Below are 26,090 nucleotides of genomic sequence, written 5' to 3'. Positions count from 1 at the left end.
TCACTTTCTAGCAAAGAGACCGCGAAGGTACACAATACCCAATCATGCAGTTGCGGTCCTACATTTACACAAGTGTTAAGAAGTCGACAACCAGGCAACCTTTTTGCGACAGATAAGAGAAAATCCCGCAGTTGCCTCGATCAAAGGTACAAATGAAGTGTACAAAGCACTGGAGGACAAGAATAAAGATCTCAAGCTAGAGCTAAAGCTAGAGTTGTCACAACGTGGAGACCTTGCGTTAATGCGGGTACAAAGAGAAGAAGAGCTGCTCAAGGAGATAACAGAGCTCAAGAGAGTTAACCAGCTACTGCAAGATGGATAACAAGAGACGTAGGAAGAAGCAGGTACGCCAGAACAACCCCACATTGATATTCCCTTAGTCTCTTTCACTGAGATGGAAACACATCCAGCAGAAGGGATAGGTGGAGAAGAAGAATTTTAAGTACCATTAACAGAAGCTGATGAGGTGCCAATGGTCCAGCTATCAAAATCTGAAGGAGATGCACTTAAGGAGAAGGTTTCCCAGGAGACGGATGAGCAGTGGAAAGCAGCGATGGATTGGGAATTGAGAGTTCTTCATTCTGTCAATGTTACTCAACTCATTCCCAACCAAATCAATGCACAATGGCATCAACAATCACTACCCTCGGGGGATTCATTATGTATTTCTGTATGGTATCACGTGAGCGTACAAGAGGGGGGTTTTTAGAGGTCAAACATAAGCGTATACAATAGGGGTAGCCCCCCATTATTTCATGCTCGTACTGTATGCATAAGGGAGGGGGGGACCTACCCCACGGGCAAGGGGGGGGATATTAAGTGCTTATGCCATAAGACACATGTCCTAACAAGCTAATTAAAGAAAATTTCACATGAGGGTGTTGTTATTGGTATTTCAAAAAGTTAATTTGCTCCACTAGCAAACTAAGATAACTATACCAATGAGAATATATGGTACCTCCTTGTCCTCTCCCTTACCTAACAGTTGCTGCGACATCCTTGTCCCAAATGTTCGGTCCCTGGTGAGTTCTGAGAGAGAAAGAAAGTATATATCTACCACTACCCAAGAAGCCATCTTCCTCACGCTGACAACATCCCTTCCTCCTGAAGCTTAAGTCCTGTGCCTCGCCCTCTAGTGATTGAGGATCTATACGGAGTCGAGGTGTGTGTAGCAAGGAAGGCATGACATGCCTTAATAGATCAATGGGCTTGCCTCGCATGTCATTCGCTTTTTGTTGTGCTTACATTTTTTGCTGCCGCCCTCTATGAACGAGAAGCGAAACGGTAGAGCTTAAACCGGGCCCTCGTAGAAAGCGCAAGACATGTGAGGCCGTTTTTTTTTTTTTTTGGGGGGGGGGGGATGATTTTTAAAGCAATGATTTTGTTTTTAACAATATAATTGTTCATCTTGAGTAGTAAGTCTTGAGATCAAAACTCATCGGCTGAGCTCTCTTATTCCCTCTCATATTTCGGGCGGCAAACTTTTGGTAAGAGGGAAGAGCGTGTATAAGGTAGAAACAAAGTGCACGGGCAGGTCGGGAACATTGGCAAGAGATGGGAATGGGATTGTGCAGGCAGATGGGCAATAGCTGGCGGGCAATGAGAGTATTCCTCAACCCGCCCTGCGTGTGAAGCCCGCATGTAGGGATCTACATTTTGGATCCACTCTTGCACCCACGCTGTCGCATGCATGCCCACATTTCAACACAGTGCTCGAAAAAAACCTAGATTTAGTGTGATCCCACCTACAAATTTTGAAATTTACCTCTAAATTTTAAATTTGAAGGTGAGAAAACCTCCAAAATTTTGAAAAAAATTAGTGTAATTTGGAGTAAAAACCTTCAAAGCTTGTCAATTTATTGGAAAAAAGTTTTTTTGGAGCACTGCAACACACCCGTCTCCCCCCACCTACACAGGCACACGACAGACGACCCCTTTTTCCCTAACGCAACAGGTGAGCTTTACCATTTGCGAGGGCTCTTGGAAACGCAGACGGCCTCAATCATAAGGTAAGTCAAGCATCTCGTGCTCCTTTACCTTCTCTTCTGTGGCAACTTCTTAACCGATCATGCGTTATTTCTTAGGTTTTCTGAGCTTCAAGCGCTTCAAATGATATAATTTTTAGGGTTTCATGAAAAGACAGTGTTGATGTTTTGCAATTTCTGCGCCAAATCTTTTGCCTGCAATTATTTGCCCAGATCTTGCACGACAACATTGATGGCCATTGATCTGGTTTCAACTCGGTAAGAGGACTCTCATGTATGGCATCAAGAGAGAAAATTCTTTTGTTGCATCGTCAGACCTTCATTTCTCTTTGTGAAAGAATTTCCCTTATGCACTCAAGATTCTGTGCGTGTGGTTTTGCACATATGAAGAGGTGATGCACAGTGTGTGATTTTGTTTACTGTTAGGGCAAAGCCTGCAATATCATTCAAACCCTCACCATTTGGCCTATGTGGATTTTAGTTTAAGGGTGCCAAGACATGATTCAACATGTCTGGTGTTCTGCTAGTGAAAACTCTTTTTATTTTAACAAAGTTTTGTGTTAGAGGCATGCGTTGACATCTGTCTTTGGCATTTACAGATGTCTCCTTCAAAGCAAAAGTACAATGAGAGGCAAGCTGCAAGGGATCGAAAGTCTTCAGCTCGGGATGTTGCCAGTGGGGGTACTCGTGCCAATGCTTAGTATCCAATTTCCGACACTTTCCATGCTCTTGTGTCCATTGCGGCAGATACTGGAGCATGTTATTTGAATGGGAGGTTCAAATCTATTGATGATGGGGAAGATAATGCAAGCTCCAATGGAGGGGCTGGAGAGCTTGAATGCATGTCTAATAATGGCAACTATTATGGTGATTCAAAGGATCAGGCACACATGAATGGGAAAGAAAAGCAGGCAGGTGGAAAATCAAGAAGTCTTTCATCAGTTGTTGGCGGTTTTCCTCTCTCTCTCTCTCTCTCTCTCTCTCTCTCTCTCTCTCTCTCTCTCTCTCTCAAATTTGTCTTCATCTCTGGAGACCTCTACCTTGCTCAAAAGTGTGCTTTACATCGATTGAAGAAAGGCACCAAACAGCCTTTCATGTGACAAAAGGGTGACAACCGACCTGCCATACATGTGATGGACCCCCTACTTGCACATCCCTTTTAATAGAGCAGCTCAGCAGGAAATCAATCAGTTTCCAGATCCATGCTAACCTCTACAGTAGGAGAGCTCCAGGTCTCCATAGCTGGGAAACAGCAGGTGCATGATCGTTTGCAAAAGGAGCATGTAGCAGCTACTCATATGAGCAGAGAGGATGAAGAGAGAGAAAAGGATTTGTCTTCTAAAACTTTGTTCAGGAGTAGATAAGAAACTGCACGATACCAAGTTCACCTCTAAAACACACACAGATTTGCATCAAATCTTGGCAGGACCAAACATTCATTTTTTGTACCTGACACCTCCTCTCAGCCTCTCCAAGATGCCTGAGATCTTGCACGTGACGGGGAGCCAATGCGGCAACCAAATTGGCGCCAAGTTTTGGAGGTGGTATGCACAAAGCACAGCATTGATCCCACGGGGTCATACAGCGGCGACGCTGACGTGCAGCTGGAGAGAGTGAATGTGTACTACAACGAAGCAAAAAGCTACGGGTGCTAGCTGCCTCGGTCGTGCTCATGGATCTGGAGCCAGGTGCTATGGACAGTGTTCAAACATGCCCCTATGGGCAGATCTTCCGCCTGATAACTCCGTTTTTGGCCAATCCAGAGCTAGCAACAACTGGGCCAAGTGTCACTGGCGTTAACCCTCAGCCTATCATGGGAGCTACTACTTGACTGGCTTTAACAGAGGCCCATAACATGAAGAAATCATCGGAGACTAAAAAGTTAAAGGCATCTTCTACTTGGCTGGCTTTAACAGAGGCCCGTAACATGAAGAAATCATCGGAGACTAAAAAGTTAAAGGCATCTTTTGCAAAGACGCCCCATCCTGCAGGGGTGTCTTCAATCCAGGTACACCGAAGGCACGGAGCTCATTGATTCTGTCCTTGACGTTGTCCGCAAAGAGGCTAAAAACTGCGACTGCCTTCAAGGTGAGTGTCTTTAAGATCTCATTCTATCGTTCTTTATTCTATTTTATTTTGTGGAATGTTGTTTCGTCATGCCCTCTTTTCCATTTCTCCGATATTATAGTTCCATTTATGTCTGATATAATGATTCTGTTGTCAATTTTGTTTATATTCGACAATGTAGCTAGCCTGTGCAATCGTCTTGTTTGAAACAATGTTTAGATTTGTCCTCAGTGAAGGTTTGAAAACAATGTTCAGGTCTATCCTTAGTGAAGGTTGTCAGATTTCTTCAAGTGAAATTTTCACCGGCTGCTTTTCTAACTTCTCTAGCTTCCTAGTATCCCCCCTCACTTGGTAGACATTAGCTTTAGATCTACGCTCACCAACTCCCAACCAGTGCTGGATTCCAAATTTGTTTCAAGTTCGCAAGGCTTTGCCACAAACTCTTTCTTCAATTAATGTTGATCTGTAAACTGTATACTGTTATGCTCGAGAAATTTGTCTATACACTATGATGCAATCTTCTGTAGTGGCAGAAGCTTCAATGTCTTTAGCATTGTGTCATTAATCCTACCGAAATGGTTGATGGTGTCTTGTATACCTAGAATGGCGGTTTTTTCTTTTTGCTATAGCTACATCTCATAAAAACGCTAGCTTCTCTCGACTTTTCTCTACTACTATAGCTAGTTTTGAGCTCTGCCTCCTGCAGCAAGTTCGCGTTCTCAACGGCTTCCTTGGGTGTCATCTTATTAAGCTTCCTCTTTTCAACTTCTTCGGCATGGATGATGATGATGCGAGGAGGAGTTTGTGCTGACGCTCACGATGGGAGGCCAGCACCTTGCAAGCGAATCGATTGCCAGACGCAGGGGAATTCTCAGTTCACTTTAGTCGTGACTCATTTTTGCATGCTCAATGCTCTTAGGCTTTAGCTATGACGTCCGAGTCGTGACCTGCTGAACAGTGACGCTTAATCCTGACGTCCCGAACTGCTTTTAGTCGTGACTCATTTTTCCTGCTCAATGCTCTTAGGCTTTAGCTATGGCATCCGAGTCCTGACCTGCTGATCAGTGACACTTAGTCCTGACGTCCCAACCTGCTGGAGGTGGCGTCTGAGTCCCAACTTCTTCCACTGCAGCCGCCAATGTTGTTGACTCCTTGAGCCTCTCGTTGCTTGTTCGATGCACTAAATCGGATTTTAGATCATAGCTTGAAGCATCTATCTGTAGTTACACTAAATCTTGTCACATTTTGTCAAATTTTTCGAAGGGAAGCTCGAAATCTAGCCTAGATTTTGCAAGTTAGTGATAATCTATGAAAATTAGAATGCATTATTTGAGTTTTCAATGTCCAATAAAGAGTTCAACTCTCCAGTAAACAATGCGGACTATGTATATATAATGTATATTGTTTTTTTGTTAAATAACGATTCCATCTATCATAGTGAAAGGTGTTCAATAAATAGAAACTTGAAAAATGCCTTGTGTCGGAGCTTGTAAACCTTGTGTTTTATATGGTTAAAGTATTTTATATGCGTCAGTCTTAAAGAGTTTAATACGCCGCAATATTTATTGTTTTGGCCATACTCACAATTTTTTGTGGTAGTGTTGTATTAACTCAACAAAGGAATGTACTTAACACTAGAATGGTAACAGGACACAAAAGTGTCCTGTTAAGTGACCATTTTGCTTGAATTATTTGAAGAGTATGAAAATGAATTTCTAGTTGCTATATATCCACAAAGTTGCCTTATGAGCTGAAAAAAACTTAGCATTTTTTTTGGAGTATCGATCTCACCATTGACCTTACTCTTGCACAACATTTTTGAACCTAAACTGTGTGAAAAAAGGGTCCTGTTTTTGGCTTTTTTTTCAATTTTTGGCAACTATACCACTCTAAAATTCATGTTTGTGATGTTTAGATGGCTAGAGGTTAGGCCTTCATAGTTATCAACATGTTTTGATGCTTGTAAGGAGAGCTAAGTGTTAAAATTGAAAGTTATGACCAATTTATAAGAATTTCATAATCCTGTTTTCTGGGCAAAATTAGCACTTTTATGATTTTTTTAGTGGCTTTCTTGATATTCAATTTTGATTGTGTAAGTGTAATGTATAACATAAAGATAATCTTCCTTGAGTTTTGGGGGACCTAATATGCTATATAGCATAGTATGATGATGGTTGAATTTTTTGATTGCTTAAGAATACGATACATTTTAGAGTAGCAAGTATAACTTTCTCAATATTGCTAGTTTCTTAGGTCAATTGTGTGTATTTTGTAGGTAGTAACCATATCTAATCATAGACTACAAACTTGGCTAGATATTGAGTAGTTTCTATGGGTTTCTAGAGGTCATAATGCTAAACCCAGTTTTTTCATGTTTGCTGTATTTAGCACTTTATCATTGCCCCCAAGGTTCCAATTGTAAGAGATCCATTATCCTTTTGACAGGCTCCATGGCTCCTTTTGAATCCAAAGGCCAAAAGGAAACTAAGAAAACATGTATATAGTATTTGTATTGAGTGTGACTATAGAAACTTTGATGATAGGTCCGCAGAATGGCAAAATTTTAACCTTTTTTTTTTGCCAAAAAAAAAATAGTGAGGTAAAAGAAACCATATGTTTTGGTCACCAACCCATTGAAGTTAACGGGGCATTTTATCTCATGTCCTACAAAAATCCCCACTCTTATTTATATGCAATCAACCGTAAGAAATTGCTGTTTTGGGCAAAATGCACTGGTCCATCAACTTTGGAGGCTTGTAGTGACCAAGGGATGAGAAAAATTACAAGTTTCTCATTTTCTCTATATGTAGTAGTTATTGAGTTATAAGCTCATGAAAGGATTTTTCAAAATGAGTGGATCTACTATGGTTTTGGAATTTTTTCCCAAAACCCTGAAAGGACACTTTTATGTCCTGTTAGGTTACCATTCTAGTGTTAATCTCAAATTGGATGTGTGACATCATAGCGTTAAAGATTATAAGATCATTAGTTTCTTTTACATGTAGTTACGAATTCTATAGTCTCAATTTCCCACACGGTCATATGGCTTGATCGGGTGTGTTATCTTGAGCTATAGTTTCTTGCCAAGACACATCTAGCATACCTTGGGTCTATGTGTCACACATGCACAATGATTTTATTTTGTATATAATTATAAATATAGACACGCTAGCATACCTTGGGTCTATGTGTCAGACATACACAATGTCTTTATTTTGTATATAAATACAAATATAGTCGCAATTTGTCACATGGTCATATGGCTTGATTGGGTGTGCTACCTTGAGCTATCGATTTTAACCTTTAGTTCTTCTAGCTATCTATATGGCTTGACCGGGTCTCTTGAGCTATCCATTCTTACCAAATGTGTAGTTGTGCCTCTTTTTACGATAAAAAGCGTTAAAGATTTGAAGATTGTTAGTTTCTTTAATTTATATGTAGCTACAAATTCTATAGCCTTCATTTCCCACATGGTCGTATGACTTGTGTTACCATATACATGTGGTAGTGATGTGTGTGAAAACACTAGGACTGCCGGGCATTTTTTCCCTCTTTAGGAGGTTTTTTCCCTCGTGCATTGTATATATGCCCATCACTCTAGGGCTATCTAATCTTTCCATTGCACACTAAGTTATACACTCTCTATTGTGTGCCTTGAGCTTCCTTCGTCTTCTCCAAGCTGTGTGCGTTTCTCTGCAACCCTAATTCCAACAATTGGTATCAGAGCAGGTTGCGTCCTCCCGGGCTTAGTCGCCAGCTGCTCTAGTACAAGCCTGCTCACTTTCTCCGATTTCAGTGAGCTTTGGTGAGCGTTCACAGGTCAACAAATTTGGGCTCATTTTGGTTTGGACTCATTTCGGCCTTCGTTTCCACTACAGGCAGTACTGCACAGGCTATTTCGTCATTTTGTGCAGAATTTCTGTCAGTGCCGTTTTTTGCATAACAGGTGCCTTATAGTCTTCTACGGTTTGTGCTATATAGCATGTGTTGTTCTCGCTCTGTTTCTCCTATTTTTGGGCAGTTTTCACATCAGGTGCAGCATTTACCATGGCTGACAACAACAACACAGATGTGTTCAAGATGTTTGTTGTTGAGTATAGGTTGGATGGGGACAACTACCCTATGTGGGCTTATATGATGCAACATGTTCTTGTGTCAAAGGGCGTCTGGAACATTGTGCAGGGCATTGATGTACATCCTGGTTCTGAGGATGTAGGCGACGGTGAGGATGTTGCAGGTCTTGCTTCAAGGATTGTTGTTGTTAGAGTTGTTTTGCCTACGGCAGAACAAGCTTGTTGGGATGTAAAGGATGCGCAGGATCATGCATTGATTGTGTTTTCTGTGAAGCGCACCATTGTTCCTCACATCCGTTCAGCAAAATCTGCAAAACAGGCTTGGGATATTTTGGCTGGTCTTTATGCAAGTCGCAATGAGGCTAAAATTGCTTTGCTGCGTAAAGAGCTGGAGTCAAAGATTATGCATGAGGAAGATGACATGGACACTTTCCTTGCTAGTTTCAAGGATATCAATGAGCAGGTTATTTCTGCAGGTGAAGTCATTTCAGATAGTTCCCTTGTGCAGACTGTTCTTGATGCCTTACCAGATTCTTACCATACTTTTGCTAGTACTTGGAGACTTATGACCCAAGGAAATCCAGAAGTTGTCAAGTTTGATGCATTATGCACATTGCTATTGCAAGAGTTGCTTTCCAGAAAAAACAGGACTAGACAACGTGCAGTTGAACAGGCTTTTATTGCTTCTCAAAGAAAGGGTGGTAACAGCAATGCAGCCACTTCTTATGGTTCTGCTGCGAGTGGCAAAACTTCTGTTCCTAATGCTTCTGTTGGCAGCACTTCGTCTGGAAATTCTGGTGATAAGGGCAAAAAGAAGATGCGTTGCCATTATTGCAAGGCTAATGATCACTTGATCAAGTCATGTCCTAAGTTGAAGGCCAAAGAGGTTAAGAAGAAAGAGGGTGGTTCCACTGCAAATACTGGTTTCACTACAAATGCAGCCATTGTTGAGTCTTCTGTAAAAGGAGACTGTGATGTTGATGTTGATGCAGAATAGGCTTTTAGTGCAGAGTGCACTTACAATCTTGTTGTCCATGATGCATGCTTGTCAGTTTTGCTGCAGATTCACATGTGTGGTATTTCGACAGTGGTGCTACAAAGCACATTACCTCACATCGTGAATTGTTTACCTCTCTCGAGTCTGTCCCTCCTGGGAATTCAGTCACTTGTGCTAACAATGCCTCTTATCCACTTCAGGGAGTTGGAAAGATTGTGCTTACTGCTGCTAATGGCAGTTCTTTCACACTTGTTGATGCACTTTATGTACCTAGGATCAAGAAGAATCTCTTGTCTATATCCGCACTTGCTAGACTTAGACTTGTAGTCAAATTTGTGGATGACAGATGTACAGTTCATGATCTCAGTTTTGGTGATGAAATTGTTGCATCTGGCCTTTTGTGCCGTGGCCTGTATAAGCTCACTTTGTATGACAAGTGTGGACAAAATTTTGCAAATACTGTTGAAGATTCATGGGCTATTTCAGATGCAAAACTTTGGCATGCACGTTTTGGTCATCTGAATTTTGTCAGTTTGCTGCGTTTGCAGAAATCTAATATGGTTGCTTCTTTACCGCCTCTTGAAGCACCTGTCAAATATGTTTGTGAAGGCTATATTTTGGGTAAGATGCAGCGTTCTAAGTTTCCAAAGGATGGTTCAGTTCGGGCCACATGCAGGTTGCAGCTTGTGCATAGTGATGTTTGTGGGCCCATGCAAACTCCGTCTTTGGGCAATTACCTTTACTTCGTGACTTTTATTGATGATTACTCCACGCATGCATGGGTATTTCCGCTTAAAGTGAAGTCCGAAGTTTTTATGTGCTTCAAACAATTTTTTGGCTATGGTTGAAAATGTCTCGAAATGTACTATGGACACCCTCCGTTCCGATCTCATGAATTTAATGCATTTTTGGCTAGTCGTGGGATGAAACACCAATGTACAGTGCCTTATACACCTCAGCAAAATGGTGTTGCTAAGAGGAAAAACAGGTCACTGACGGAAATGGCACGATGTATGGTCAAAAGTCAAGCTTTGCCACATTCTTTTTGGCTTGAGGCCATCATGTGTGCCACTTATCTACTTAACAGGTGTCCTAGAAAAGCTTTCCAGTCTATTACTCCATATGAAGCATGGCATGATAGAAAGCCTTCTATTGAGCACATGCGTGTTTTTGGCTATTTGGCATATGCTTTGGTGCCACAAGTGCAGCGCAGAAAATTGGATGATAAGGCTGTCAAATGTATTTTTGTTGGCTATAGTGCTGAAAGCAAAGGTTACAGGTTGTATCATCCGCAAACAAAACATATTCTGGTTTCTCGAGATGTAGTGTTTGTGGAAGATTCTGTTCAACCCTTGCTGTCATGTACTAGAGACAGTAATGTAAGCTCACAGGACATTTATGACACTTTGTTGTCTCTTTTCAGTGGTGGAAATACGAATGTAAGTTCCAATGAGGCAAATGTACAGCTTATGGGGGTTTCTGAAAATGTTCTAGATCAGCCTATTACTGATGCAGATGTACATGATGTACTTGATGAGGAAAGGGCTGAAAATGAGCAAGCTAGAGCTATGCCAAAATGGCCGGTGCACACTTTGCGTGACAGTAAATTGGATGCACCCTTTGTCTAGTCGTACTCGTTCAGGCTCTCACCATGCATCTTATGCATCAGATTGTTATGCTTTGGCTGTGTTTAGCTTACATGATGTTGAGGAGCCTCTGTCTTTTGATGAAGCACAGAATTCAAAAAATTGGATGGCTGCCATGCATTCAGAATATGATGCACTTATAGAAAATGACACATGGACTTTATCTGATTTGCCTCCTGGCAAAAAGGCCATTGGTATGAAGTGGGTTTACAAGTTGAAATGCAAGCCGGATGGTGAGATCGATTGCCATAAGGCTCGACTTATTGCAAAGGGTTATGCACAGCAAAAAGGCATAGATTATGAAGAGACTTTTGCTCACACTTGCCGTATGACTACTGTGCGTTTTCTATGTGCATTGGCAGCTCATTTTGGTTGGGATGTACATCAATCAGACATTGTTACTGCTTTCTTGAATGGTGATATATTTGAGGAAGTTTTTGTAACGCAGCCTCGCGGTTTTGTCATAAAAGGACAAGAGGACAAAGTGTGAAATTGTAACAAGGCTTTGTATGGGTTGAAGCAATCTCCACGTACTTGGTATGAGAAAGCTCACACTCATTTGGTCAAACAAGGCTTTAGTAACAGTCCAACAGAAAGCACATTGTATGTAAAGCGTGAGGGTGATGTACTTCTCATTGTGGTTCTTTATGTTGATGATTTTCTGATCATTGGACCAAATGAGAGACATATTGTTGAATTTAAGGCTGATTTGAATGCTACTTTCAAGGTGAAAGATTTGGGGCTGTTGCATCATTACTTGGGTATACAGTTTAAGTAGTGTGATGGTGGTATTGCCTTGTGTCAGAAAAGTGCTGATGTCACTCTTTACCAAACTGCTGTTGGCTGCCTCATTTATGTATGCAACACGAGGCCAAATATTCAGTTTGCAGTCTCACAGGTCAGCAGATTCATGCATAGCCCAAGATCTAAGCATTGGCAGGCTATCAAGAGGATTTTCCGCTACCTTAGTGGCACTTTACACCTTGGCTTGTTTTATCCCAAGGAGGGATCATTACCGCTAGACTTACATACTTTTTTGGACTCAGATTGGGTTGGTTGTTTTGACATGCGAGTGTCCACAAGTGGTTTTTGTTTCATGCTTGGCAGTTCATGTATATCATGGTTGAGCAAGAAGCAACCTAATGTGGACACTTCAAGTTGTGAGGCTGAGTACATGGCAATCTTCACAACTACGGTTGAGTGTGTATGGCTCAGACGCCTTATGGTTGATTTGGGTGTTGGACAGGACACTGCCAACACTATCTACACTGACAGTCAGAGCGCATTGGCAGTTGCGAGGAACCCAGTTTTTCATGCTCGCACAAAGCACATTGAGGTGCATTACCACTATGTCAGGGAGAGGCTCTTAGCAAAAGAGATCAGCTTGGCTTATGTGCCAACACAAGACCACCTTGCAGATCTTTTCACAAAGGCATTGTCTCGTGAGAAGCTTGAATCTTTCAGCAAAGCTTTGGGCTTACTCCCCTTTGTGGACTGATCATGTCCTTAGAGCATGGCACTTCCCTTTACTCATGTGTGAGCTCTCGTTCACCGCATCACTCCAGGGGGATTTGCTACCATATACATGTGGTAGTGATGTGTGTGAACACACTAGGACCGCCAGGGCATTTTTTCCCTCTTTAGGAGGTTTTTTCCCCCGTGCATTGTATATACGCCCATCACTCTAGGGCTATCTAATCTTTCCATTGCACACTAAGTTATACACTCTCTATTGTGTGCTTTGAGATTCCTTCGTCTTCTCCAAGCTGTGTGCGTTTCTCTGCAACCCTAATTCCAACAGCTTGATCGGGTGTGTTATCTTGAGTTGTAGTTTCTTGCCAAGACACGTCTAACATACCTTGGGTCTATGTGTCACACATACAATGTCTTTATTTTGTATATAATTACAAATATGACACATCTAGCATACTTTGGCGTTTTTCCAGTAGCACACTCTAAGCAAGAAAGCATATGGAATATAATGAATCATGCACCTGGCATTCCATTTGCCAATCTTGGTGACTACATGTTCGTATCTTGTGATGAGGACATAGTACGAGATTTAAGACAAGGCTTTTGTGAAGCGAAGGATGTGTTAAAAATACTAGGCATTCACAATATCTCTTGATGCTATGACACATGGCAAGAGAGATCTTGAAGATATAATGGTTGCCAATGTAGATGATCAAATTTTGGATTATGGAGTTGTTGATGACGTTCCTCTGAGATAGAGGAAGGTGAAAATGAGTTGAGCACATGTGACAAAGATGACATGATAGTCGCAGAATGTGAGTTACATCGTGTGTTTGATGAGATAGTTGATGAAGAGAAAGTTCAAAGCTAGTTCTGCTCTTTTGTAGAGATAGATGGCAAGAAAATGTGTAAGAGTACTCTTGTAAGTCAGCTAAATGGAAATCCAACTATGTCCAGCTAAGTGTTTGTTTTGTACATGATCGCCTATCGATGTGGACATGGCCTTTTGGTAATCGTGTGATTAGACTATGTGATTGGAGGTTTTCTATGTACTATGATATGCAGGTCATACCACCACTTTGAAGTTATATAACTTTGACTCTATTGAAAATGTGTTTGATTTTAATGTGTAAGAAAATCCTTAAATCCCACGTGGGAGCCCAAGATGAGGTGGACAATTTTTTTGGGAAAAGAAATTATGTGATGAAAATCCCATGTGGGAGTCCAAGAAAAGGGTATTCTGAATTTTTTTGAGAAAGAGGTCTCCGTACAAAGGAGACTTTGGCGAAAATTTTAAGATTTATATTTTATGTACAAACTCAAAATTAAATACAGATGGTGCTGTTTTAAAAGTTACATTTTGCTTAAGCATAGAAGAACATTCATATCACATATAATTGTTTTTGTTTAATAAGATTTAATCTTTTAATGGGTTGTTTTGTAATGTGTTTTGATTCGATGAATGAAGTTTTTCATGGTTGTTTAAGAGTATGCATTATTTGTTATTTAGAGAACAATCCATTTCATATGTGTGTCTTAAATCCCATGTGGGAAGCCTACTAAGTAGGTGGCTAGTATCCTATGTTTTGAGATTGAGATTTGTATTAGTTTATAAGGCAAATGCTATTTGTTTTTTGACAAATTACATTGAAACGATTGGTTTATTTTAATTTAGTATTCATTATATTTGTTGCTTTTCATGGTTTGTTCTCTTAACATCTATTGCAAATGAAAACATACTACAATGTACATTTTTGTTCATTTGCAGTTAAACATGTATTTTTGCAAAATCATGTGCTTCTAAAATTGTTATGTTACTAGTATACATAAAATAGTGGGTCATTAAATTTCGTACGAAATCCGTATGAGGGGGCATGGTTCATTGCCATAACGTCGGTATCTTGTCCGTATGTAGGGGATAGGTTAACAAGTAAGATACCGTACATAGGGGGGTTTCTCTAATTTTGATGCACGGAGGTGACATTCCCCTATTAGTTATAGTGAATCCCCCGGGTCACTGCCATATCCCTTGATCAAGGTAGAGTTGCTATAGGTCAAGGAATGACTATATAAAGACATGCAAGTAGATGGCGCAGATGAAGTTCATCCCAAGTGGAGAAAGAGCTTGATGAACAAGAATCCTAGATACTTGATTCTGTTTACAAGAGCACTTGCGGCACTTCAAAAGGACCCAACTTTTTGTCATGTACTAAGAGTAAGGACGTGGCAAGCACATGAGGCAATGACAAAGAAGCGGCCTACATGGCTGAATTATCCGAGATTGCTAACTCCAAAAAAGGGAACGCCGACAAAGAAATACATGGTGAAAACCCTAACGGGCGCCATGGCATTCTTCAAAAGTCTCCCTGATCTCTCATGTGATATGCTCTACAAAATTTTCCGAATACTGCTCACATGCATTGAAGCCTTTCATGAGCCAAAGCAAGCAGGAGCACCGTGGATTTCCTTCCTCGAGGGCAATAAGGGTCTATGCTACAACCTAAGCGGTCAACCTTCCGAAGAAGTCCTTTATGGCTTCTACGCCCGCTACATGTTCTTGCCATCTCACAATATGTTGGCGTTTGAGGAAGCGTTCTACACAGGGTTTTTCACTTGGAAAACGGAAATTTTTGGCAACCTGACTTCCAGATTCGTAGGCTACTCTGCCATCGAGCTAAAGAACAGAGTCACTATGCAATTTTTGTAGGTTCCAAAGAAAGAAAGAAAGATGAGATATGAGAACGCTCTACATGCACTTAAAGACCGTTTCGTTAGTCGTCAACCCAAAGATTATTTCATCCCATAAAGCTATGTCAACGGACGACACATGCTAGGAGGGGGGTAATGTTAGTAGCAAGCTAACTCGGATACCATTTTTTGGAGCTCTCATTGTAAGATTTATTATTTTGATGAATCGAGAATATTGTAACTCCTATTTTCTGGATAGACTTTATAATTGACGAGTCGGGGCTACAAGCTTTCAGATTGTATCAACCAGTCTTTAGTTAGAGCTCCCAGATTATTAGTTTTGACCACCAAAAACCTTGGCTAAGGTATAAAATCCAATTTTTGTAAGTTATTTTCAAGGTTTGGATAATGAAATACACAGCGTGAGCTAGTGGTGCTCACTTCTCTCCTTCTCGTGCTTCCTACTCCCTCCTCGGTTCTCACATTGCAGTCACGTCTGTTGCGTTGCAACCGCAGGTAAGAGCTCTACGCATTGACGTAAGCATTTCACGGTAGCTTTTGGCATCGCCAAAGCGCGGCCTAATTTCATCATAAGTAAGAATTTACACTTCAAAATAAAAAACTAAGCATAGCGGGATATTGGGGCATCATTACTAAGCATTAAGATGCATTCTGGGTTGAAAACGACTAGGTCAAAAATCCACTGTTGTTCATAATCGCGATTTTTGCATTTGACCTAAAGTGAGATTTGAGACCACAAGCATGTGTGCTTAGGTGTTATAAACATTTCCTAGAAGTTTAGTTACGTTTGGATGTCATCTAATGCTGTAACGGATGTGATTTGTTTGCCGATGAGCGATTGGCTTTGGGTGATTTTAGTCACTTGAGTGTAGCTTGAGTTAGATGCGAGTTGTTTGTTGTTTTCCAAGAGATTGAAAACCTCTTGTAGCCTCTATGCACTAATTGAGTCAGCTTCCACTACAAGAGGCTATTCATATTAGCGACGCTCACACAGCGACGCTAAAAAAAAATAATCCTGGCGTCGCTATGAGCGTCGCAACTTTACTTGTAAATTTGCGACGCTCATAGCGACGCCGGCTGGGCTAAAAAAATAACAGAGAGCGCCCAAAAACTCTAGATCTGAGTTTTTCGGCGCGCTCAAGCAAGGAGCAGGTAACGCTCTCCCTCTGTCTCTCTCTCTCTCTCTTTCTTCTACACACACACACACACACACACACACACACACACACACACACACGAGGAGAGGAAGGAGAGCCAGGTATGCTCCTTCCCTCTCCTCACTCTCATGTTCCCTTCCCCTCTTTCCCTCTCCCTCTCTCTCTCTCTCTCTCACACACACACACACAGTGTTTTTGAGAGAGAGAGAGAGAGAGAGAGAGAGAGAGAGAGAGAGAGAGAGAGTACAAACATAAACAAAAAACGCACACATACATAAACAAAGAATGCACACACATTGAGAGAGGAAAAGAGAGAGAGAGCATGCATAAACAAAAAACGCACACATTGAGAGAGGAAAAGAGAGAGAGAACATGCATAAACAAAAAACCGAACATTGAGAGAGGAAAAGAGAGAGAAAACATGCATAAACAAAAAAACGCACACATTGAGAGAGAAAGAGAGAAACTAATTTAACGTCGTAGGAAACTAATTAAAATTAAAAAACCTAAAGATCTAGCCGACGAGGAGTTGAACTCAAGACCTATTATTCAAGAGGGAAATGGCATAACCAATCTATCATACTTGGCATGGGTGATAGAAAGGTTATACTATTTATCTCTTTTTATTGGCACACACATCCACACACGCGTACACACACAAGAAGAAGAGAGTTATAACGTCGTAGGAAACTATCCTAAAAGACGTTAAACATTATGCTAGATGTAGACTTACGTTAAATTAGATTTAGGTTTATTTAAGTTAAATTAGATTAGATTTAGGTTTATTTTTAGTTAGATTTACGTTTATTTACGTTAGATTTAGATTTTCGTTATATTAGATTAGATTAGGTCTCCATAGACTGCGATGCCTGCATGAAGCGGGTGAAGAAAGCCCTCAATGGAATATAGGGTATTGGTGCCTTCACTCATGGTGGGTCCGTCGATCCAAAAGTATTGGTGAAATGTCTTCAGAAGATAGGAAAGAAGGTGGATCTTCAGGGCGGCAAGAGTCACTACATCCCCGACAATGACCATCTAGACAACCTCTAGTCATTCAACAGCAACTTCAAAGTTAGTAACAAGAGCAAGAACGGTCCAAAGGGCCAATTGCTGTCGTCAGATGTGGATGGAGATGAGGCAGCGTCATCGCCGGAAGTTAACTCTCACATCTTTAGTGATGAGAATGCCAACTCTCTTGCCGAGTTATGTGAAAAATTATGTGTTAAATCAGTTTTAATGTTCTTATAATCCCTGTTAGTTTAGTTCTTTGTTTTTAATATAACATAATTTACGTTAGATTTAGATTTATGTTATATTAGATTAGACTTAGGTTTATTTAGGTTTACACACACACACACACACACACACACACACACAAAAGAAGAAGAGAGTTTTAACGTCGTAGGAAACTATCCCAAAAGACGTTAAAGATTAGGTTAGATGTAGACTTACGTTAACTTAGATTTAGGTTTATTTTTAGTTAGATTTACGTTTATTTAGATTTACGCTTATTTACGTTAGATCGAGTCCACGCAAGAATTACTTACGGTTTAGGGTTTAGAGTTAGACGAACAGTGAAAAGATCTACTGTGAAAAGATGTTAAGATGCTGTGAAGTGCTACAGCTAGAGAAGAGGCAAAGGGGTTTTGTCCACTACATGCAGTATCATGTAGACGTGGGTCTGTAGATTTCTTGTACCCACAAATATAGGTATTGACCAATAAAGACGAGATTATAACCCGGTGGTTCTGATCTCCGTGCACCTCTAGATCGAGGTGTGCGGGGATTGGACATGACTAGAGAATGTGAGGTAGAGAGAGAGAGAGAGAGAGAGAGAGAGAGAGAGAGAGAGAGAGAGAGAGAGAGAGAGAGAGAGAGATAAGACGAAGAACCTGTGCAGATCCTGTGGTGGCGGAACTCACTTACTTCGGCACGCTACAAGAGATTTTGAGGATCGATTACAGAGGATTTTTTGTTGACTTGTTCGACGTGCAATGGTTCAAGATAATCATGGAGGGTCGCAACGCTACTGTGCGTAGAGGAGAGTCTGGTTTTCTTGAGGTGGATTCTACTAAGAAATGGACTGACCTAAGAGACACTTTCGTACTACCCGAGCATTGTGAACAAGTAAGTATGTAAATAGTTAACATCCCCCTTTTACAAGTTATGTGCTTGAAAGCTCTCATGTAAGTTATGTGGCTCTGGCAGGTAATATTTCATCCTACAAAGTCTACATCAAACTGGTGGTACGTCATAGAGATAGCCCCTCGTAGTGTAAGGACGTATGAAGGCTACCATGTGCTAATCACAACGGCATCAATAGAGGAGATCAGAGAAGATGCTCAATCAGAAGCCGCTGCGGTGGTGCCAGACGAGCATCAAGATGCTACTACTCTATATGGGGTGCATGCAGAGGAGCTACAAAATGAAACAGAGGATATGTGTTTAAACGGAGAGCTCTATATAGATATAGGAAGTTATGCTGAGTTATGCGAGGATGAGAGAGAGATCTCTTAAAGCCACAAATATTGTATTTGAACAATTTTGCTCCGTGTTGTAAAAGCTCTGGCTCTCTAAGTACTTTCCATGGTGTATAACGCTCTTTTCTACTCGTGCTCACATCTTTTGATTGAAAATTCTGAGTTTTCGACTTGTCTCTTCTATCACTCAATTCATTGCGTCATTGTATTTATATGCGTCATTGTCTACTCTATTCATTCAATATTAAGTTTAAATATTCGTGTGTTTAATGCAGGTATGGATGATGAGGAGTTTCTTTCTTCTTTGTCACCGCAGCAGAGACAGTGGCACGTGGAGCGTCATCGCTCTGGCGCATCATCGCGTGTTCCTACTCCATCCGCATCTCCCTCTCTTTCGGAGCATTCGGCGTGCTCTGAAGCTTCGGCGTCGACGAAACGATCTTCACACTCGGCTAGACATCGGCGCTCTAGTGGTGGTGGTGGCGGTTGTTGGGATTCCGTCGCCGATGCCTCCACACCGCCTCATGTTCGACGAGGCTCTTTACCCTCCCCTTCTTTGCCCGCCTCCACATCAGCCACATCATCGCCATCTACGCCAGGTTTTGCGCGGCTGACTGTTCCTAGCAGCTACACACCTCTACCTACTCCGCCAGGATCCACCCCTCGACACTCCTCGATTCGGGGCCCAGACGCCGGTGGAGACACCTGACGTCCGTACCCCCATCGACACGCCGCTAGAGACCCCTGTCGGGACACCTAGGTTCACGCGTCACCGGCCAGAGGGCTTGCTTTACTCCGTCGACTTCAGCGGCGGCATCATCATGGATGATGAGGGCAAGAAGGTGATCTCGCGCATGCGTGGTCTTTGCTCTCAGCTGTTTAGACACTACATACTAAACAAATGGAGTGAAGTACTAAGTGATTTAAAAAACAGAGTCATCAGCATACTTCATGATGAGTTTCCCGTTCCAACACGGGATCAGCGCTTCAATGAAGACCTGATGAAGATTCGAATGCGCGAATACTGCAAACACAAGCGTTCCGAAGTGCAAAAAGCAATCAAGCATGGGTGGAACAGGCCAGATTGGCTGGCCAAAGAAGATTGGAAGAATGCGAAGAAAGCAGCGCGCGAGAATCCCGACAAGTGGAAGCAACAAAAGGATGCAGCCAGAGCGCGAGTAGAGGCAGGGAGCTCGCACCACTTGGGAAGCGGTGGATGGGCATCATTTGAGGCCGATTTTGTAAGTGTTTTCGCATTGCTCTTTATGTTCGATAGTTTAGGGTTTATGAGTTTTTTTAATTCTAACATAATGAAATCTTTGTATGTTTTGACAGTGGTCGATGACAGGACGTGATCCCACACCGTACGAGCGCGAGTACGCAGGCAGGAAGGGCTTAAACGCCCTGATGGACATTCTCAGTTCTCGCGGCGGCATGGTTAGTATTAGGGTTTACTCTTTTTTATTTTTTGTATTGTTTTATAAATGTCGTTATATGTTTATACTTATTGAAAGCTGTCTTATTGTCTTTTTTTGCAAAATCCGACAGATACGCCGCTTGGACGTGATGAGACGTCTGACTAGACGACGTCAGTTTAGCCGTAGCTAGATAGCATTAGTTTAGGGTTTCTCATAGCTTATGTATCATGAGACGGATTTTATACGTCTTTTTGAACCATGTATATTATTACATTTGTCACCGCAGTTCATTTTGCCAATCAATTCTTTATGCCTATGATGTTGTACAATTGTCATTATTATATTTGCCAATCAATTCATTTTGTCTATGATGTGTACAATTGTCAATTTTACGCTTGTCAATTTTGCAAACAATGCGTCTTGTGGGTGACTATTTTGAGTCTATTATCTACCGTTGCACTTTTTTTAAAAAGTGAATCAAGTACAATATGGTTGATGGGTGGCAGGGCATTCAATGTCCTGTCACCAATTTTTTTTTTCTCTCGGACGTCGCTATAACCGTCGCTATTTATGGCTCTGGAGCGTCGCTATAGACTTCTGTGTAAACGTCGCTATAACCGTCGCTATGAGCGTTGCTATGAGCGTCTCTATATAGCGACGCATATAGCGACGTCGGGGGTTATAAAAACCCAGTGTATTTTCGTCGCTAACAGCGTCACAAGAGCACACAACCTCTTGTAGTGTTCGTCCAATGGATTGACAATTTAATCGTGGTTCTCGCTACATTTGCAATAAGATAGGAGTGAGGTTAGACACCTGTCCCACAGGCTGCAGAACCTTCTTACATTGCCTAGCCAGGAAAAAATCATTACACGATGGATGAAAATACGCTCATGCTTATAGAAAATGAAAAAGACAAACTTAGAGGATATCCTCCTAGGACAAGACAGCTAATGGGGGTGCAACAAGCCGCTCAGTCAGAAGGTCCTTGTTATGAATGTGGAGGTAACAATTGGGCATAAATTTGTCCACACAATGGTGAGAAAACAAAGCTTTTTGGGTTTTATGAGGGTTTTGGGATATACCATTTACTTTCAAACTGCCCAAGAATCTAGAAAACAAGGGAAAAGCAACGATGAATGTCATTAAAGTTTTTACTTGTTCAAGTCGATCAAAAACCAAGCTAACAATTCCTATCAATGTGGTGAGTAGAGCTCAAGCTCAAGTAGCTACAAGAAACATGCCAAATGAGGATGAGCAAAAAATGCCATATCAAATTGAATTTGAGAGTTTAACTGTTAGGACTCAAAAGAATCTTGGAAAGCAAAGAGAGACAAAATGAAAGCTAAGATGCTAAGGGCAAAGACTTCCTTGGAGACAGAGCTACAACATACCAGGGAGTAGCTTGAATGTGAAAAAGAAAACAAAGGAAATGTTGAGGGAGCGAAGTCGTCCAAAACTTTATCCGATGGTTTAGTCTTGGTGGAGAAAGTACAGGAGCTCTTAGATACTCTGTTGCAAGCCTATAAGGCAAGACTGAATAACAACCATACTTTAGAGTAAAGATGGTTGACATACCTACATCTTGAATTTGAAACAAAAAGATTGGAAATGTGCAAATGGCTCATAGAGACCGCTCAAGCTCTAGTGTAGGCAGAAACAAGCATTCCCAACCAAGCAGTATTGACAACTCAAAAGGAAAGGGAAAGTGAGCAAAAGGAAAACAAAATTGCCGATCTAATGAGGCCTGAAAATGAAACACCATTGGATACAAGGGTAGTAGCAAACACGATTGATGATGTCAAGTCATAAAGAGTGATGCCCATTCCAGAAATGGAAGAGCCATGGTCACAAGCCTTATGGCAAACTTTGAAGTCTGCACCAACTAATGATGCTTTCTTTAGGAGCCAACACTCCTTATCATTTTTGGAATGTTATAGCTAAAAGATAGGTTGTGGAGGCCCTCAAGATTTGAGGAAGTTACAGGTGCCAACATTGGCAACCTCTCCATAAAATCCCTCGCCTCCATCAACCTACTTCGACATCTTTGCACATAAAACTCAACAACAGTGGACCATTTATAAAAATGCTAGTCAACGGAGCTGGATTTTTCCCAAGTATGGGCTAAACCCCTCACTCCTAAATAAACAGCATTACTATGGTTAATACTTCACAAAAGTGTGTGGACAAGAATACAGGCTCATAAATGTGGACTAGAGAGCAAAATCTCTCCAAGATGCAAATTGGCACCAAAGAATATCTTTCATCTTTTCATTAAGTGTAGAGAAAAAAAAATTTTTTCATTCTAATTTAGTTGTGTAGTCTTAAATGCTCTAACTCGTCTAGTCAACACATTTTACTAGGTGATTTCATGGGTTTTTCCTATATACGGTTTTGGTGAAGTATATACTACTAAGCTATATCAGTGCCTCTATTTCTTAAAAAAACCTATTAATTTTCTTGATTTCGATTCCTTTTTGGAATCCTCAATAGGAAGCAAAGCTATTGCAGTTGATTCTTGTGTGCCAACCATGCATACCCCCAGGTCTGTGGACGACCCTGCATCCTCCCATCATACTACACCAGTAGTGCCCTCAGGGTCTTGTCTGCCTTCAAACACCTCATGCAAGCCATCCATCATCTCCCACACATAGCTAGCCTTGCACACAAAGCTCTCTCTCTCTCTCTCTCTCTCTCTCTCTCTCTCTAGCTAGCTATGGCTGGCCTCCCTCTTTGTCCCTCCCTCTGCACATCCTTGATTGACCATGCAACTCAAGGCACTTAAGAGGAAGCGGAGTGCTATAGCCTCTTGGAGGCGAAGCTCCGCCCTCTCTCTCTCATCCACATGACACAAAGTCATCCATCATTTGCAAACATTGTAGACTCCCATAGTCTCTCCCTGTCACCCTCACTCTAGTAGCGTTAAAAAAAAAATCCCCTTGTATTGCTTGGCTATTACACGGACACATAGTAGCTCTCTCTCTCTCTCTCTCTCTCTCTCTCTCTCTCTCTGTGCATGTGCCCTCCCCGTTGTCAGTGCGTCCATGCAGGTCGCTGCCCTTAATTCAATATGGAAAAATATGATCCACCCTTCTCTCTCTCTCTCTCTCTCTCTCTCTCTCTCTCTCTCTCTCTCACACACACACACACACACACACACTCACACACACACATTTCCTGCTATGTGCCGAGCTCATGCCTTTTGCTTTCAATTCATAAAGAGTATCTCATGAGATGCCCTCTAATTAGACCAGCTTCGAAAATTTTGGTACACGTACTAGCCATATATATGTATATTAAAGTATCCCTTATGGTTTCAAAAAAATTAAAAGGCATTCTTAATTCAAAGATTCCCTCAATAAAAACAAAAACGACGTGCTAGTCTATAGCACGTATCAACGTGCAATGACGAAGCACGTAGATTTGCAATACTATTAGCTAAGAAGGACGAATGCAACATTGAGGGAGAGAGAGAGAGAGAGAAAGAGAGAGAGAGAAGATACTTTAAAGACAAGAAAACGCTACAAAGAAAATAAAAAAGAAGAGAAACACCTCTTTATATCGACACAAGAGGTCTTTTGACTTTTTACCTTTATATGTCTTTTGACTTTACACCTTCAACTATCTTTTCATTTCCTAAACTCACCATTCACTTATGCACTTAATATGTTTGGAAACAAATTTTATTGTTCTTAAACTCACTCTTCAGTTATGCACTTAATATGTTTTGAAAGAACTTTTTTTTTTTTTTGAGATTGAGGAGACCTAATGGCCACCTGTCGGTCGTCAACTCTCTACGAGCCTGCATTATTTGTAGCATCCCTTCCATTTCTTCGTGTTCGCCAGAGGATCTTTCTCGATTCTCTATAATAAACCCATTAAAAGAGATTGGGGATTGGGTACTTGCTGGCCATATTTTTAAAGATTGCTTGAAGTCTTTGCAAATTGGGTTTTCTTCATGTCACTCAAGCAGTGGGAGAGAATGCACTGCAGAATTCGTTCATAATGTTCGTATTGGGAATGCTTCAACTTTTCATTTGGTTAATTACTACTAAAGATTCTCTCGAAGGCTATTAAATTAAGGGCTAAGGTAAGTTTCACAAGTCAATCGGATGAGGCTGCACCGACAGGCGACTCCTTGCTGGGGCGTCATGGCCAGCTCGTTCGCTGAGAGAGAGAGAGAGAGAGAGAGAGAGCTGGCAGCCTGGCTGTTGGAGGCGAAACTCGAAAGTGCCCTGCACTACACGCGCACTCCAAGGCTGAGGCCAAGCCAAGGGTTTGGGACAACGCAACGTGCAATGCTCGCTCTCTCTCTCTCTGCGCTCCCTGGGCTGCCCCGTAGAAATGTTTCATGTTCTTCTGATCGCAACTAGCGAAAGTCCCTGAAAACACACGGCGCCGCACACCCACACACGCTGCCTGCAAGCCCAAAATTGGCCAGTTTCGCCCTGTTTATCCTCCTTCGCTTCTACACAAGCCCAGTCGCACAAGCCTGCAGAGACAGCTGAATCAATTCCAGCCACCATGAGTACTGTAGCTCAACACCTCCCTCAGCTTTACGTCCTCTTCCTAGCACTATCTCTATGCGCACATGCAATACATGCACAAGCCCCCACCGAGTCACCGACGCCATCGCCGAGCCCCGCACCAGCACCCGCTCCTGCTTTCTGCAACATCACTCAAGTCATCCAAAGTGCAGGCCAGTTCACCAATTTTTTGCAGCTCTTGAGTGACACCCAAGCAGGGGAGAGGTTCCAAAACCAAGCAAACCAATCCAATGTGGGCATTACAGTCTTTGCACCGACCGACGAGGCATTTGCGGCGCAACCCGCTGCGACTCTCCTGAAGAATATAACAGAGCAACAGAAGGTGAGCTTGTGTCACTTCCATGCTCTCACAAAGTGGTACTCTCTGTCCTCTCTCCAACAAGTGAATAACATGATGTTGAGCACATTCGCAACATATAATGCCAACATAAATGGGGGCAAATACACCGTAAATGTGTCAGATTTCAATGGAACTGTGACCGTGAGAACAGAATGGACAACTGCAGCTATCTCCAGCACTTTGTACAATGCAGAGCCATGTAGTGTCTTTGCCATCAATGAAGTGCTATTGCCAATTGATATTTTTGGCATGCCATCACCTGCAGCGCCCACACCGGCGCCCTCTGGGAGCACATCCACAGATGGATCGAGCGGGGCGACACCCACAGCAACTCCTCCCTCAGCTTCTCAACCTAGCCATTCAGCTCCATTAGTCCATTACACGTTTCAACTAGCAATGACTTCCATTTTTCTGCTGATTTTCACTTCCATGCTATCATAAAATTGCCAAAAATCATTGAGGGTAGAATCTGGGAGCTCTCTTTATCAAGGGTTCTCCTCTACTTTGTTTCAATTCTTTTGCTGCATTGCCGAGCTAGGCCTTCCTCCATATTCATTATGCAAAATTCAGGGTTTTTTTTCCATGCCTTATGTAGGACGTTGCCATACGGTACAAGTAAATACAATTTATGGGGGAAGTTGAACAATATATATTAATAACTCGTTGAAACTAAGAAGGAACTATTTACTTCTTGTTTAGGCCGATCAAAATGAGGACAACTTAGCCTTCATTTTAATCCTTGCTACTTTTTGAAACTAGATGTCGATGTGTCTATGTGGGGTAGTTCCCGTAGATGGCTTTTTTTTTTTTTTTTGGGGTGGTTTTTTTGGGGGGGGGGGGCATGTCTATTGAGGAGGGTCCTTGAGCAAGGATCCATACTGGCTAAAAATGAGGCATCATGAATTGCAAACACTCTTGACTATCGAATCCCCAAGTGAACTAGTAGTGAACTAAGGGTAATTTAGCATAAAACTAGGTTAGGCATCTCAGATCACATGTGCTCTAAGCGGTTGGATCAAGCAAAGTGAGGGTAAAGTAGGGATAACTGATTATACAGGATGAAATGAGGGTAAACTTGGGTATTGTATCCCTAGTGAGTTTATCCTCGCTTCCCTCTAGTTCGCCAAGGGATCTGACATCATGCACGTGATCCAAGATGCCTACCTTACACCATGTCACCCATGATCTTAAGATGTGT

The 26,090-nt window shown here is 41.8% G+C and overlaps 3 protein-coding genes across 5 annotated transcripts; all 3 read left to right on the top strand.

Moving 5' to 3' along the window:
- The first annotated feature begins 1,869 nt into the window (after positions 1-1,869).
- LOC147460883 (uncharacterized) lies at positions 1,870-19,296 on the top strand. 3 transcript variants are annotated; one of them, XM_086508585.1, is made up of 5 exons: positions 1,870-2,009; positions 2,085-2,243; positions 2,585-4,073; positions 18,008-18,234; positions 18,316-18,716. In XM_086508585.1, exons 4-5 carry the CDS (start codon positions 18,118-18,120, stop codon positions 18,622-18,624), a joined length of 426 nt encoding a protein of 141 aa, XP_086364711.1. In that variant the 5' UTR covers positions 1,870-2,009; positions 2,085-2,243; positions 2,585-4,073; positions 18,008-18,117; the 3' UTR covers positions 18,625-18,716. The 3 variants fall into 3 exon arrangements, with proteins under 3 accessions (XP_086364711.1, XP_086364709.1, XP_086364710.1); XM_086508583.1 differs by lacking the exons at positions 18,008-18,234; positions 18,316-18,716 and adding an exon at positions 18,863-19,296; XM_086508584.1 differs by lacking the exons at positions 2,085-2,243; positions 18,008-18,234; positions 18,316-18,716 and adding an exon at positions 18,863-19,296.
- LOC147460882 (uncharacterized) lies at positions 19,259-20,319 on the top strand. Its single transcript, XM_086508582.1, has 3 exons — positions 19,259-19,828; positions 19,923-20,024; positions 20,136-20,319. Exons 1-3 carry the CDS (start codon positions 19,409-19,411, stop codon positions 20,193-20,195), a joined length of 582 nt encoding a protein of 193 aa, XP_086364708.1. The 5' UTR covers positions 19,259-19,408; the 3' UTR covers positions 20,196-20,319.
- A 3,534-nt stretch (positions 20,320-23,853) lies between these two features.
- On the top strand, positions 23,854-25,530 carry LOC147460881 (fasciclin-like arabinogalactan protein 11). Its single transcript, XM_086499751.1, has one exon. It carries the CDS (start codon positions 24,530-24,532, stop codon positions 25,331-25,333), a length of 804 nt encoding a protein of 267 aa, XP_086355877.1. The 5' UTR covers positions 23,854-24,529; the 3' UTR covers positions 25,334-25,530.
- The last annotated feature ends 560 nt before the right edge of the window (positions 25,531-26,090 follow it).

This window comes from Adiantum capillus-veneris, chromosome 3 (assembly GCF_014529385.1).
Source record: "Adiantum capillus-veneris isolate H3 chromosome 3, ASM1452938v2, whole genome shotgun sequence".
Classification (NCBI taxonomy): domain Eukaryota; kingdom Viridiplantae; phylum Streptophyta; class Polypodiopsida; order Polypodiales; family Pteridaceae; genus Adiantum; species Adiantum capillus-veneris.
Note: the sequence above shows the minus strand (reverse complement) of the source record. Positions and strands in the feature narration are given on the sequence as shown.